At 51.4% G+C, this 15,240-nt stretch overlaps 1 protein-coding gene across 1 annotated transcript in view; it reads right to left on the bottom strand.

The window, feature by feature from the left end:
• The window catches only part of ACACB (acetyl-CoA carboxylase beta), a 75,578-nt gene extending 61,408 nt beyond the window's left edge, over nucleotides 1-14,170 (bottom strand). Inside the window, exons 1-2 of the mRNA XM_049789387.1 lie at nucleotides 14,004-14,170; nucleotides 5,389-6,037 (exon numbers count right to left, since the gene is read on the bottom strand). Coding sequence (XP_049645344.1) covers nucleotides 5,389-6,029 — 641 coding nt within the window. The 5' untranslated portion in view covers nucleotides 6,030-6,037; nucleotides 14,004-14,170. The remainder of the gene's footprint in view (nucleotides 1-5,388; nucleotides 6,038-14,003) is intronic.
• Nucleotides 14,171-15,240: the final 1,070 nt, after the last annotated feature.

Genomic DNA, 15,240 nt, shown 5'->3' with positions numbered 1-15,240 from the left:
CTGGAAAATCAATCGCGCCAGCGACTGACAAGATGGTCCTGCCTCAGGGCACGCCTCTTCCCTTCAAGCCACGCTCCTAGATGTGGGCCCGCCTCCCGGGTCGGAGAACTTAGCGCGCCAAACAAGAAGGCTTCGCCCCGGACACGCCCCTTCCTTTATCAAGCCCCGCCTCCCTGGCCGGAGAACCAATCCCGCCAGAGACAAAGCGGTCCAGCCCCAAAACACGCCCCTTCCCTTCTCAGGCCCCGCCTCCAGGGCCGGAGAACTAATCGCGCCAGTGGGTGGCAAGACGGTCCCGCCTCTTAACTTCTCAGGCCCCGCCCCTGAATGTGTCCCCGCCTCCCGAGTCGGAGAAACACTGCGACCTGGAGGTTCAGTCGCGGACACGCCCCTTCTCAAGCCACGCCTCCTCCATCTGCGTGGTCCCGCCTCCCATGCCGGAAAACCAATCGCGCGCGCCGCAAGACGGCCCCGCCCCCCGAATCCACCAATCGTGGAGCTGCGGGTGACCTTGGGCGTCCAGGGAGGGCGCAGCTGCCCTTGCAAACTCCAAGCTCCACCCCGGGTTCTCTATCGATGGGGACTTCGGGTGGCGCGCCCCAACGAGTCGGTAAGCCGGAAGGAAATCGCGAGCTAGCCAGCCGCGCGCTGGAAGACGCACGCTGGAGGGAAGAGGCGGAAAACACGGGGTGTTCAAAATGTGATTTAAGGGGGGCTCAGGCTATATTTTATAGTGCAGCGATTAAAGCGTTTGCAGGTCGATCCCCAGCACCCCCGTAGGGTCCCCCAAGCACCCGCCAGGAGTGATCCCTAAAGCACAGATCCTGGAGTAACCTCTGATCACCACCGGAGCAATTAAATTTAATTAAATTATTTAATTAATTGAATTTAATCCAATCAAATTTAATTAACTAATTGGATCGATTAAATGTGACTTAAATAAAGCTCTGGTTCCTGTTCCTTCTTTGGCTGCTAGTCTCACCTCTACACCGCTCTCTCGCAGCACTCCCTGGGGGTAACTCTGGAAGCCCCCAGTTGCCTAGTGACCCTTAAATAAGCTTCTTCTGCGGCGGAGAGATAGCATGGAGGTAAGGCGTTTGCCTTGCATGCAGAAGGACGGTGGTTCGAATCCTGGCATCCCATATGGTTCCTCGAGCCTGCCAGGAGCCATTTCTGAGTGTAGAGTCAGGAGGAACCCCTGAGCGCTGGGTGTGACCCAAAACCAAAAAAAACTAAATAAATAAGCTTCTTCCCGGGAAGGCTAACATTTATTTACTCCATGTTCTTTTTAAATAAACAGTACAGATTAAAAAAGAAGAAAAGGTGACCTAGAGAATGATGGTGGCCCAAGGTGACCTCTGGCTACTTGAACTCTGGCCGACACTTTTAGGAGGCATGAACACTTCTCCAGAGATTTATAATGACAAGATTAAATTTAAAGATCCAAAGCACTGTCAGGAAAACACTGCAGTAATACTAAGTGAGCCTGCCTGTGTTCATAACAAGCACCCTACAGAGTCACTGCTGGGTCGGACCTCTAAGCCTTCACCACCTCAGTCAGACCACTCAATGGCCTTTGGAGTTACAACAGCCCTGTCTGAGGGGGTTTGAGTGTCCTGTGCAAACCAAATGCTAAAGAAAGATTAAAAAAAAGTAAACAGGGCCCAGAGGGCCCGAGAGATAGCAGCCTAGAGCGTTTGCTTTGCACATGGCCGACCCAGGACAGACTTGGGTTCCATTCGATTCCCATCATCTCATATGGGCCCCGAGCCAGCCAGGAGCAATTTCTGAGCGCAGAGCCGGGAGTAATGCCTGAATGTGGCCAAGTGTGGGCCCCCTCAAAAAAGGGAAAGAAAAAGGAAACAGAGGCTGCAGAGATAGTACAGTGGGAAGGCCCTGCATGTGACCAACCCAGGTTTGAGCACCTCATATGGTTCCCCAGGAGTGATACTTGATCATCAAAGGTATAGCCCAACACCCCCCTATAAAAAGTGAACATAATTCTTCAATTTCTAGAAAGTTTTTTAGTCCCGCCTTAAAAACACTTGAAACCAGGTGTTTTGTTTGTTTGTTTGTTTAAGGCTTGTTGCTTTTTGCTTTGGGGCAACACTCATCGGTGCCCAGGAGTTATTTCTGGCGCTGTGCTCAGGAATCATTCCTAGTGAGCTCAAGGGACCATATGGGATGCCGGGAACTGAACCTGGGTTAGCCGTGTGCAATGCAACTGCCCTCCCTGCTGTATAGTCTCTTCAGCCCCAAACCATGTTTTTAAGTTTTTTAATTTTCTTTTTAAATTTTTTTGTGTGTGTGTGGCTTTTGGGTCACACCCGGCAGTGTTCAGGGGTTACTCCTGGCTCCATGCTCAGAAATTGCTCCTGGCAGGCACGGGGGACCATATGGGATACCGGGATTCAAACCACTGTTTGTCCTGGATCAGCTGCGTGCAAGGCAAACACCCTACCTCTGTGCTATCTCTCGAGCCCCCATAAGTGATTTCTTTTTTGTTTGTTTGTTTGTTTTTGGGCCACACCCGGCGGTGCTCTGGGGTTACTCCTGGCTGTCTGCTCAGAAATAGCTCCTGGCAGGCACGGGGGACCATATGGGACACCAGGATTCGAACCAACCACCTTTGGTCCTGGATCGGCTTCTTGCAAGGCAAACACTGCTGTGCTATCTCTCCGGGCCCCCAGAAGTGATTTCTTTTTGTTTGTTTGTTTCTGTTTTTGTTTTTGGGTCACACCCGGCAGTGCTCAGAGAGTAAGTTACTCCTGGCTCTATGCTCAGAAATCGCCCCTGTCAGGCTCGGGGAACCTTATAGGATGCCGGGATTCCAACCACCGTCCTTCTGCATGCAAGGCAAACACTTAACCTCCATGCTATCTCTCCAGTCCCCCAGAAGTAATTTCTTAACAGAATCAAGAGTCAACCCTGAGCACTGCAGGGTGTGGGGAACCCAAATAACACTACACTCCTTCCCTGCCCAGTATGAATCAAGAGCTGAGGGTGTTGCTCAGTGGCATAGCACTGACCTGCAATCTGTGGGGCTTTGGGGTCACTCCCCAGCACCCCACATGTCAAAAAAAAAAAGGCAAGAGGAGGAGGAAATACAAGTTTACTTGTATTGCTACAGATTAAAGAAATAACATGGTATATGCTTGTTACTTTGGTTTTTTTCCCTTTTTGGGGAGAATCATACTCACCAGTGCTCAGTGCTTACTACTGAGGATCAGGGATCCCTCCTGGTGGTTCATGGAGAGCATATAGAGTGCCAGGGATGGAACCCTGATCACCCAAGCAAGGCAGGCAAATGCCCTACCCATTGTACTATCTCTTCGCCACCCCCCACCCCCATAGCTTTAACGCAACTGGCTCCCAGAAATCCTCTTTGGAGCTCACGGATTTTCCATCTGTTCCCTTCTTAATGAAGAAACCTAGGAAATGTTCTAAAAAAGTCCACAGCATTCCAGACAGGGACAAAGAACTTTAAAGACAATTAAAGGGTTATGACCTGCTAGTTCCTGGGAGATGAGCTGGAGGCAACTGGGGTAAAACAGGATGAACCTGGAGTGGGGGGGGGGGGGGAACGACAGGATTCTACAATTTCCCCTACAAACCCCCCTGGGCTGCTACTGGGGCCAGGATGGAGGGAGCTGCCAGACCTGAGACTCCTGGGTCTTCTCTCTCCTCCATGTGCATATCCCACTGGTCCTCACTGGCCTTCTGGGGCTCCGTGATGATGTGCAGTGCCCAGTCTCTGTCTGCCCCCTCAGTATGGGGGGGGGGGTGAATACTGGAAAGCAGGGACCACTCGATACCTCTCTCCTGGGTCGGAATGAGGGGGATTTCACCTGCCTTTTCAAACCCTCTTCCTCAAAGGCTGCTATACCTTCAGGGGGGACTTGGGGTGAGTGCAAAGGCGCTGCCCATTCAGCAGAGGGGCATCCCACGGTGGGGCCCCAGACATCAGTGGGCACCCTGGAGCCCAGCGCAGCTCACATTCCCGGGACCGAAGAGCTGTTGCACACTCCTTAGCCCTTCCCCCGCCATGGGTTCGAGAACCGTGATCTCATAGAGGGTCTGGCTTTAGGTTCTGTGCACCTAGTAACCCCTCAAGCATGGCCACAGCCCTGGATAAGGGGCCTGGCAGCAGTGGAGGCGCTGGGGAGATGAGTACTGTAGAGGTTTGGAGGAGGCCAAACCTCAGGCCACAACCCCTGTTGGGTCCCCTTGCGTGAGTGTTCCGAACCTATTGGCCAGTCTCTCTCTCTCTCTGTCTCTGTCTCTTTCTTTCTATCTCGTCTCTCCCTTGCCTGGACACTGTCCAGGGACCTCTCAGATTCTAGTGCCACCCCTGGGGCCTGATACCCAGTAGGGTGGCAATGATGGGCCCAAGCCAACAAAAGGGTAGGACAAGCCCCAGCTTCTCCTGGTATTTCCTGCCCAGGATCCCAAGCCATGAAGGTCATGGCCAAAGAGAAAATAACCTCAGTTAATAAACCCTCCTGACTTCCCCAGCACCGTCTTCCACCATCTCCCAAGCAAAGAAACCTAAGCACAGATAGAGCCAAGAAGGATCCCAGAGCAGCCAGTCTGGAACCACCCCCCCAAAATGCTGGTGACATCCCCAATATCATAGAGCAGCCTGCCCCACAGCTGGTCAGACCGTGGCAAAAACAATTAGGCAGGGGAGAGGGGGCCGGGCACCTATGCTGGATCTCAAGGCTCAGAGACACTCAGGATGGGCAGATAGCCAGTCACTTCCACATCTGACTCTACTGAGGGTCTGGGGGCAGATGGTGCTCAGAGACACCCATGACAGCCCCTCTGACTTATACAGGGCTACACTCCTGGTTTTTCTCTTTTTTTTTTTTTTTTTGGGGGGGGGTACACCTGGCAGCGCTCAGGGGTTACTCCTGGTTCTGCGCTCAGAAATTGCTGCTGGCAGGCTCGGGGACCATGTGGGGTGCCCGGGATTGAAGCTGGGTCCATTCGGGGTTGTCTGCTGCATGCAAAACAAATGCCCTACCTCCATGCTATCTCTCCAGCCCCACTAATTCACTGTTTGATTGTGAATTGTTATAATAATGGGGCAAGACAGAGAGGTTAAAGTACTGAACTCATGCTTTGTACATGGAGGCTCAGAATAGACACCCCCCCCCCCCCCCGTGATACTCCAAGCGCTGCTGGCTGCTGGAAGTGACCCTTGCTGGGAATAGCTCTCTAGACTGCCAGTCATGCCTCCCCAAAATCCAAAACAAACCCAACACAAATGCTTGTTATTACAACAATGGGCAAGACACACAGCCTTTGCCTTGCATTCAACTGACCCAAGTCTGATCCCAGCACTGGAGATAGGACCCGTCAGGGGTCACGACCACTTCATTTTACCTGATCACAGAAGTGGGCGCTTCAAGGTGGGAGGTGGCCAGAGCAGGGTCCGGGGATGGGGCCCCCAGGCTGGTCCGGCTGCCCTTACGTGCAGAGTGCTGGAAGGTGCCCGTGTCATCGTCTGAGGAGTTGTCGTCGAAGGAGCCCAGAATGAAGTCAGTCATCAACTGTCTCTTGAGATGCGCCTGCTTCTCCTCATCCTTGGAGAGGGCTCCGGCCTGAGGGCCCTGCTGCCTGGTGGCCTCGAGACCATTGGAGTCTGGGTCCTGAGAACCTCCTGTCCCCTTGTCACGAGCTGAGTCTGCTGGGGATGCGCTGTCGGAGGCCACGGGGGTCCTGGGGGGCTTGTGGTGCAGAAGAGGCCGGGAGGGTTTTTGGTGGCGAGCATTTCTGGAGTCTTTGAGGGGTGCTGGCTCGGAGGCCTGAGGGGACTTTGGAGGGGAAGAGCAGCAGTCCTCGGAGTGTGGCTGGGGTGCCCCTGAGTTTGCTGAAGCTGCAGAGGGCTCCTGACTGAGGAGCAAGGTCACTTCCACTGGTGTTTTAGTGCCGGGCTTTGAGTCGGTCATTTTCCTCCAGATTTTGAGCCAGGAAAAGATCAGGCAGTAGAAAACCAGGCAAGACTGGAGCAGCAGCAAGATCATTCAAGAATCTGTACAGAGGAAGACAGAGATGACTTAACTCATTCATTCATTTCTGGGGGTTGGGGTGGCTACACCCAGCAATGCTCAGGCTACTCCTGGCTTGGTGCTCAGGAGGGAACCCTGACGGGGCTCCAGGAACCAGAGGTGAAGGCAGGGACGGAAGGAACATTGTCAACTGCAGCGAGGCAAGTGCCCTAACTAACCCCTGAACTATCTCTCTGGCCCTAAAGATGAGCACTTAAGGACATGGTTATTTCCCTTGGGATGCTCAAGACTCCTGCGTGCCCCATACCACCACAAGAAGGAAATTCGTTCATCAGATGACCTATGAGAGGGGTCAGAGTGGGGAGGGCACTTGCCTTGCATGCAGCTGACCCAGGTTCGATCCCCAGCAGCCCATAAGGCCACAAAACCTTGACAAGAATGATCTTTGAACACAGATCCGGTTGTCAGCCCTGAGCACCACCAGAATTGGTCCAAAACAAACAAGAACTTTTATAAAGACTAAGGAAGGCAGGGATGTGACTCAGTAGAGGGAGCACAAGCCTTCCACGTGCAAGACACTGGGTTTGAAACTCAATACCACAAAGGACAAAATGCTAAAGAGAAGCCGCTTGGGGACAGTACAGAATGAAAACCTAACACAAATTCATTTTGTTTCCCCAAGTACCACCAGGTATGACCCTTAAGCACATTCTTCTGGAGGCTTGTGTTTGTGTGTGTGTGAGTTTGGCATTACAGGGCTCCATCAGCAGTACTCCCTGGCTGAGATTCACTGAACAGGATTCCAAAAGTCCCCTGAGCACTGTTTCAGAGGTCCCCTGGGGGTAAAAATAGTCACATTATTCAAGTCATGAATTCAGAAATTTAGGGCTGGAAGTATAGTATAGTGGGAAGGGCATTTGCCTTGCACACAGCTGATCTAGGACGGACCTTGGTTCAATCCCCGGCGTCCCATATGGTCCCCTGAGCCAAGAACTATTTCTGAGCACAGAGCCAGGAGTATCCCTGAGCATCACAGGGTGTGGCCCCAAAGGCAAAATAAAATTAAAAAAAAAAAAAAACAAAAAAAAAAAAAGAGAAGCTAAAGAGAAGCTGCTTGGGGACAATACAGAGTGAAAACCTAACAAATTTATTTTGTTTTCCCAAGTACCACCAGATATGGCCCTTAAGCATATTCCTTGGCGGATGGTATGCATCTCTGGCATTACAGGGCCCCATCAGCAGTGCTCCCTTGGTTGAGAATCATTGGATAGGATTCCCTTTGGGAGGTCCCCTGGGGGGAAAATATGCACATTTTTTTTTTTTTTTTTTTTTTTTTTTGGTTTTTGGGCCACACCTGGCGCTGCTCAGGGGTTACTCCTGGCTGTCTGCTCAGAAATAGCTCCTGGCAGGCACAGGGGACCATATGGGACACTGGGATTCGAACCAACCACCTTTGGTCCTGAATCGGCTGCTTGCAAGGCAAACACCACTGTGCTATCTCTCCAGGCCCAAATATGCACATTTTTAACTCATGAATTCAGAAATTTAGGGCTGGAAGGATAGCATAATTGGGTAAGGTATTTGCCTTGCACACCCAGGTTCAATCTCCGGCACTCCATAGGGTCCTCTAAGCCTACCAGGAGTGGTTCCTGAGTGGAAAGCCAGGAAGGAATAAGCCCTGAGCACTGCTAGGTATGAGAACAATAAACAGAACCAGATTTTAGTTATATTTTGGAGGGGGGATCACACCCGCTGGCGCTCAGGGGTTACTCCTGACTCTGTACTCAGAAGTCGCTCCTGGCAGATTCGGGGGACCATGTGGGATGCTGGGGTTCGAACCAGAGTCTGCCCTGGGTTGGCCACATGCAAGGCAAATGCCCTACTGCTGTGCTATTGCTCCAGCCACCCCCCCTTTTTATCCCTCAGAAATTTAACTTTGTTGTTGTTGTTTTTGGGTCACACCCAGCAGTGCTCAGGGATTCTCCTGGCTCTACGCTCAGAAATTGCCCCTGGCGGGCTCCAGGGATCATATGGGATGCCGGGATTCAAACCACCGTCCTTCTTCATGCAAGGCAAACGCTTTGCCATTGTGCTATCTTTCAAGCCCCAGAAATTTAACTTTTTGTCCCATCTCTAACCACACACTCCCCTGTCCCTGAAAGTGTGACTGAAAAGCAAACAAAATTGTCAACCTGAATCCAATATTGAAATGGAACTAAACTTTAAACTGAATCGGACATTTACAAGCTAATTCTGCCTCAGTTTTAGGTGAGAAACCTAAAGGAAGAATGGAAGAGAAAGCAAGCCCAGGAAGGAAGTTCAATATTTCAGTTTAGGATCTCAATGCAGTCCAAGTATTTTTCCTTTAGAATTGCAACACCAGGCCCTCAGGGAAGCCGGAAAGTCCTCCAGAGTTCCCAGAAATACAAGATCTGGACACTTCTTCCCACAGAAGGTACTGGAATGCTATCAAGGGCATTTTCTAAGTAATCCATGGATCAGGAGGTTTTTTTCTTTCATGGTGACTGAGTTTCTTCTTAAGGAAAAGTCCTTTGTCCAAGCTGGGCCGAGTATTGATGTAACCAAGTCACACTCAGAGAATAAAGCCAATAACTTGACCATCTCAATTGACCCAGAAACGGGCAACTGGACAACATTCAACATGCCTGTGCAATGAGAAACATCCAGAAAGCCAAGATGTACAAGGTCTGTGAGCACACTTGTGGCCCGTTAGGAAAACGCCACAGCTTATAGAGACTCCATTGGGAGAGACTGGAGACTCCAACTGAAGAGAACAAGAAAGGCTGGACTAGAGAGAGTACAGGGGGTGGGGGGGCGCTTGTCTTGCACTTGGCCAAACCAAGCTTGAGCCCCTGAGCCCCATGAGAAGTGATCTCTGAGCACAGAGCCAGGAGTAAGCCCTGAGCACTGGCAGTTTGGCACCAAAAAAAATAAAAAATAAAAGACAAGGAAATCTATTTCACCATTATTCCCACGTAAAAAGGGCCAGTAAAAAAGAAAAAAAAAAGCCAGTAAATTCACACACACACACACACACACACACACACACACACACACACACACACACACACACCCTCTCCCTAAAGGTAACTAAAACTGTACAATACATCATCAACATTTAAGAAAGGGGGCTGGAGCGGTGGTGCAAGTGGTAGGGTGTTTGCCTTGCACATGTTGACCTAGGATGGACTGTGGTTTGATCCCCTGGCATCCCAGATGGTCCCCCAGGCCAAAAATGATTTCTGAGTGCAAAGCCAGGATTAATCTCTGACCATCACCGGATGTGGCCCCAAAACAACAATAGGGGCCTGAGAGATAGCATGGAGGTAAGGCATTTGCCTTGCATGCAGAAGGGTGGTGGTTTGAATCCCGGCATCCCATATGGTCCCCCGAGCCTGCCAGGAGCAATTTCTGAGCATAGAGCCAGGAGCAACCCCTGAGCGCTGCCAGGTATGATCCCAAAACAAAATAAAAAACAAATAAAAACAACGATGACAAAAAAAAAACAAAATGAGGCCAAGAGGTGACATTTCTCCCAAGGGCAGTGACTGACTTATGAAAAGATACTCAACATTCTTTTTTTTTGGTTTTTGGTTTTTGGGTGATACCTGGCAGCGCTCAGGGACTACTCCTGGCTTTATGCTCAGAAATCATCCCCGGCAGGCTGGGGGGGACCATATGGGATGCCAGGATTCAAACCACCGTCCTGCAGGCAAGGCAACTGCCCTACGGCTGTGCTATCTCTCTGGCCCCATCAACATTCTTGCTACTATGCAAAAGCAACTCAAAAAAAAAAAAAAAAGAGACCAGTACTTCGCAACCAGTAGGATGACTAGAATCAAAGACAGGAAAGAAAGAGAACCTGGGAGGGTGCCAAAGAGATAGCATAGAGGTAGGGCATTTGCCTTGCATGCAGGACAATGGTTCAAATCCCGGCATCCCATATGGTCCCCCAAGTTTGCCAGTTGCAACTTCTGAGCACAGAGCCAGGAGTAATCCCTGAGCAATGCCGGCCGTGGCCCAAAACAAAACAAAACAAACAAAAATAGAAAAGCATAGGGCCCGGAGAGATAGCACAGCAGCGTTTGCCTTGCAAGCAGCCAATCCAGGACCAAAGGTGGTTGGTTCGAATCCCGGTGTCCCATATGGTCCCCCGTGCCTGCCAGGAGCTATTTCTGAGCAGACAGCCTGGAGTAACCCCTGAGCACTGCCGGTGTGGCCCAAAAACCAAAAAAAAAAAAAAAAAAAAAAAAAACGAAAAGCATAACGAGAAAGACTGGAGTCCAGTCCCTGCTGGTTCACATCTGATCTTAGGACACATTTTGAAACCACTCATTGGTGGCAATGCCAAAAAGGTGGCAAAGGTCAGGCTGGCTTCTGCCAAGACTCAAAAAGTCACAGACTTGACACCTTCCCCAGGCAGAACTCTAGGCAGATTTCTAGATCCCACTAAGGGGCCACTCCTTGCTCATGGCCTCTGCTAGCCACAGTGGCCAAGCGCTCTTTCCTCGATGTCTGCTCAGAGGCCCTTCTGGATTAGCAGATGGGGATAGACCCCCAGTGTTTTAGCACATGAACCCAGTGAGGCCACATTCCCCAGCACTTTAACTCAGAGAACACAACAGCCAGCTCAACTGTTCTTCCCTGGCTTGACCAGAAGACATGCTGTAACATTGACGCAGCAACACTGATTCTGGGTACTTGTATTTAGGTCATTCCCTGGCACATTGTCAGTGTTCAAAACGTGTGTATGAAGGCCGAAGCAATAGCACAGTGGGTAGGGAATTTGCCTTGCATATGGCTATTGGGGTCCCCAGCAACCCATTGGGCCCCAAAGACTGCTGGGAGTGATTTCTGGGGGTTTTTTTTGGGGGGTGGGGTCACACCCAGCAGGGCTCATGGGTTACTCCTGGCTCTACACACAATAATTGCTCCTGGCAGGAATAGGAGACTATATGGGATGCCAGGATTCTAATCATCATTCGTCCTGGATAGGCTGTATGCAAGGTAAATGCCCTAAGGCTGTGCTATCTTTTCCGGCCCACCTGGAGTGATTTCTGAGCGCAAAACCAGGAGTAATGCTTGAGCACCACTGCTGGGTTATGAAAATCCCCCCCCCCCAATAATCCAACCTACCAAACAAAAAAGTGTGTACAAGGTAAGGAGCCTCCAGAGTCACTCCCAGTGTGGACAGAAGGCATTGGAAATGGAATGTGGGCACCATGAAAAGGATGCATCCCAGCCCTTTGATAGATCTCTGACTCAAAGAAATGTGCTATTGAAGGTGATAGCACTATGGGCGGGGTGTTTGCCTTGCACGCAACCAACCCAAGTTCAATCTGCGGCATCCCATATGGTTCCTGAACCTGCCAGGAATGATTCCTGAGTGCAGAGCCAGGAGGAACCCCTCAGCACCACTGGTTGTGGTCCAAAGTGTATGTCTCTGTATGTGCATATATATGTGTGGTGCCAAGGATCATACCCTGGTCTCTTGGTATACAGGCCATGTCCTTTACCACCAAGATACTCAATGCATCCTCTACATTATGCAAGTGTGGCATTATGCAAGCTCTTAAAGAAGTTGCTCTAGAAATCTCAGCTGGCCTGAGGAAATAAAGATGGTTCATAGGGGCTAGAAGGCCAGACAGATAGTGCATGAAATCAATCTGTGATTGCATAGATTGGCAGATCGACAAGAGAGTGAGCCACTTGCAAGATAAGAGACTATGGTGGGAGGCGAAAGGAAACTGTGTCAGGCTAATGGGAGGTGCTAATGAACAGAGTGACGCATTGACTCTGCTCTGGGTCCCAGGCTCAGTCTGCAGATCCTTCAGATCCATTCTTTTTTTTTTTTTTGGTTTTGGGCCACACCCGGCGTTGCTCAGGGGTTACTCCTGACTGCTCAGAAATAGCTCCTGGCAGGCACGGGGGACCATATGGGACACCCGGATTCGAACCAACCACCTTTGGTCCTGGATCGGCTGCTTGCAAGGCAAACGCCACTGTGCTATCTCTCCGGACCCTCAGATCTGTTCTTAAGGCAGGGGATTGAACACCCTAAAGCTACTTGTCCAAGGTCACTGTCATAAAAATCAGGGCCTCTCTCTTTGCAGAGAGCACCAACATGAGAGTCACAGGTGATCAGATGAGGCTTTTTCCCAGAAACCAAAAAAAAGGGACTACTGGGCTGGAGAGATAGTACAGGTATCACCCTTCCAACCTGGTGCAAACCCCAGAACGACATATAGTCCCTTTAGTACCACCGGGGGTCACTCCTAAGCATAGAACCAAGAGTAGCCCCTGTGCATGATCAGAGAACGTGATTCCAGCGCCATCAAATTAACTTAAATTACATCCTGCGGACTCAGATTAAATTCCCAGACACCTCCTAAGGTTCCCTAAACACCACCAGGGGTTACTCCTGAGCACAGAACCAGGAAGAACCTCCAGGTTTCACCAAGCGCATGTCTCTACCCCAAACAAAAAATAAAACGGGGCCGGAGCCATAGCACAGCAGGCAGGGCTTTTGCCTTGCATGCGGCCGAAGCGGGTCAACACCCATATGGTCCTTTGAGCCAGGATCTCAGGGTCGGGAGTCAGCCGAATGTGGCCCAAAAACCAAATAAAATAAAATAAAATGAAGCGGGCCTGCTAATGTCTCACTGACTAGCCTCACAGAAGTGCTTCAGGTAACATCGACACATGTACAGATCCCAGACATACACCACGCCTTCAAGCACCCAGATAGTGGATCCGAACATTACTCTCGTCTGGGCTTCCCCACTCCCTTCCCCTCTTCCTGTTCAAGTCTCTGGGGCTTGGAGAAATGGCTCAGATGCAGGCCTGCTCCCACCTCAACTTGGGGAACTAAAGAAATCCAATGGTTGGCAACGCAGCTCTCCAGACTTTGCACGCAGGGGACCCAGATTCACTCCCCAGCACCTCGTGATCCCCAAGCACTGAACCTGAAGGAGGTCTTAAGAACCATCAGGTGGGGCCGGGTAGGTGGCGCTGGAGGTAAGGTGTCTGCCTTGCAAGCGCTAGCCAAGGAAGGACCGCGGTTCGATCCCCCAGCGTCCCATATGGTCGCCCCAAGCCAGGGGCGATTTCTGAGCACATAGCCAGGAGTAACCCCTGTGGCCCAAAAACCAAAAAAAAAAAAAAAAAAAAAAAAAAAAAGAACCATCAGGTGTGACCTCTCCCCAAACAATCCCAGAATAAATTAACTTGAAAAAGATCAGCCCCATGGGGCCGGAGCGATAGCATGTCGGTAGGTTGTTTGCCTTGCATGCAGCCAACCCAGGACAGATGGTGGTTCAAATCCCGACATCCCATATGGTCCCCCAAGCCTGCCAGGAGCGATTTCTGAGTGCAGATCTAGGAGGAACCCCTGAGTGCCGCCGGGTGTGACCCAAAAACAAAAACAGATCAGCTCCTAAGGCAGTGAGGGCCCAGGAACGAGTGAGGAGGGCCCTAAAGTCAGATGCTACACAGAACATGCTACAGATCAGGGTTCAAGCCACCTGGCAGTGGCTGAGGGAGGCACAAATGCCTGGAAGAGTCCAAGTGTGCAAGAGACCCACTTGGTGACTCACAGGCATGGGCCTGCCTTGCAGTGACTCTCACTCCAATGACCCAGCTGATGTCCCTCTCCTGCCCCGCCAGGAGCACAAATCCAGCTACTTCTGTTTCCTGCCAACAGATACCAGGGGTCAGCTCTGTTGGGGGTGCAGCGCGATAGGGGACCGGCCCACTGACTATGGGGATGGACTCCGCTAACCCACTGGGTCCCAAGCGGCCAATCACGGGCCAGAGAGGGAAGAAGGGGGGCCAGAAACTCAATCCTAGTCCCCACTCCACCTCCTCCTCCACCGAACACAACTACACCTGGCAAGGTGAGGTCTGCAGGAGACAGAGTTCGGGGTGCCCCAGCTCACACTGAACCCCACAGTGCTCCCTGCCACCTACCGTCTTGGAGACTTGTGCCAAGTGCCCCATCTTCCTGCAGCCCGGCTGTGTGTCTCGTCTTAGGGTGACTAGGGCAGCTGACTGGCCCAGTGTCGCCTTTCAGCAGGAGGCTGGGTGTCAGGCATCAGGCCACATGGAGGTGGGGTGAGGGAGGAGTTTGGACAGTGGGTGCTCCAGCCCAGCCAGTGAGTTGTTCACCCCCTACCCCACCCCCGTCCCTGAGGCAGTTGCAACATGCCAATGCTCAGCCGTGCCAATACTAGCTATGGGGGAAGCACCTCGACAGCACCCCCCCTTCCTCCAGCCCCTGATACTTAAGAGTCCAAATCCGGGCCGGAGAGATAGAATGGAGGTAGTGCATTTATTTGCCTTGCATGCAGAAGAATGGTGGTTCAGATCCCAGCATCCCATATGGTCCCCCGAGCCTGCCAGGAGCGATTCTGAGTGTAGATTCAGAAGGGACCCCTGAGCGCTGCCGGGTGTGACCCAAAAACAAAACAAACAAAATAAAAGAGCTCAAATCCGGGCCGAGAGATAGTATGGAGGTAGTGCATTTGTCTTGCATGCAGAAGGATGGTGGTTCGAATCTTGGCATCCCATATGGTCCCCCGAGCCTGCCAGGAGCGATTTCTGAGTATAGATTCGAAGGGACCCATGAGCGATGCTGGGTGTGATCCAAAAATCAAAAAAAAAAAAAAAAAAAGAGAGAGAGAGAGAGCCCAAATCCTAGGCACTTGCTGGTCCCCACGCAGGCCACCTCCTCCATCTTGCCACAGGTTTGTACTTAGACCTACTTTGCCATCATGCCATCAGCTCCTTGCCTAACTTGATGGCCGTCCGATGTGTGTCAAGGCTCTAGCATACACACCATGCCCCTGGTCACAAGGCCCCAGGGCATAGGCTGGCCTGGCTCTGGCTCTGAGTTTGGAATCTAGGCCCGGCACAAGCCACATTTTGGCAAGTCAGACAGGATGGAAAGTGGAGCTAAGAAAGAGTATCAAGCCAAGAGTTGGGAGCTTATGGGGCTGAAGCAATAGCACAGCAGGGAGGGCGTTTGCCTTGCTCGTGGCAGACCCAAGTTTGATCCCCAGAGTCCCAGATGGTTCCTTGAGCCTGCCAGGAGGGATTCCTGAGTGCAGAGCCAGGAATAACTCCTGAGTGCCACTGGATGTGGCCCAAAATCCAAAATATAAAATAAAGGATGGGGCTTGAGCAATAGCACAGCAGTAGGGTGTTT

Source organism: Suncus etruscus, chromosome 15 (assembly GCF_024139225.1).
Source record: "Suncus etruscus isolate mSunEtr1 chromosome 15, mSunEtr1.pri.cur, whole genome shotgun sequence".
Taxonomy (NCBI): domain Eukaryota; kingdom Metazoa; phylum Chordata; class Mammalia; order Eulipotyphla; family Soricidae; genus Suncus; species Suncus etruscus.
Note: the sequence above shows the minus strand (reverse complement) of the source record. Positions and strands in the feature narration are given on the sequence as shown.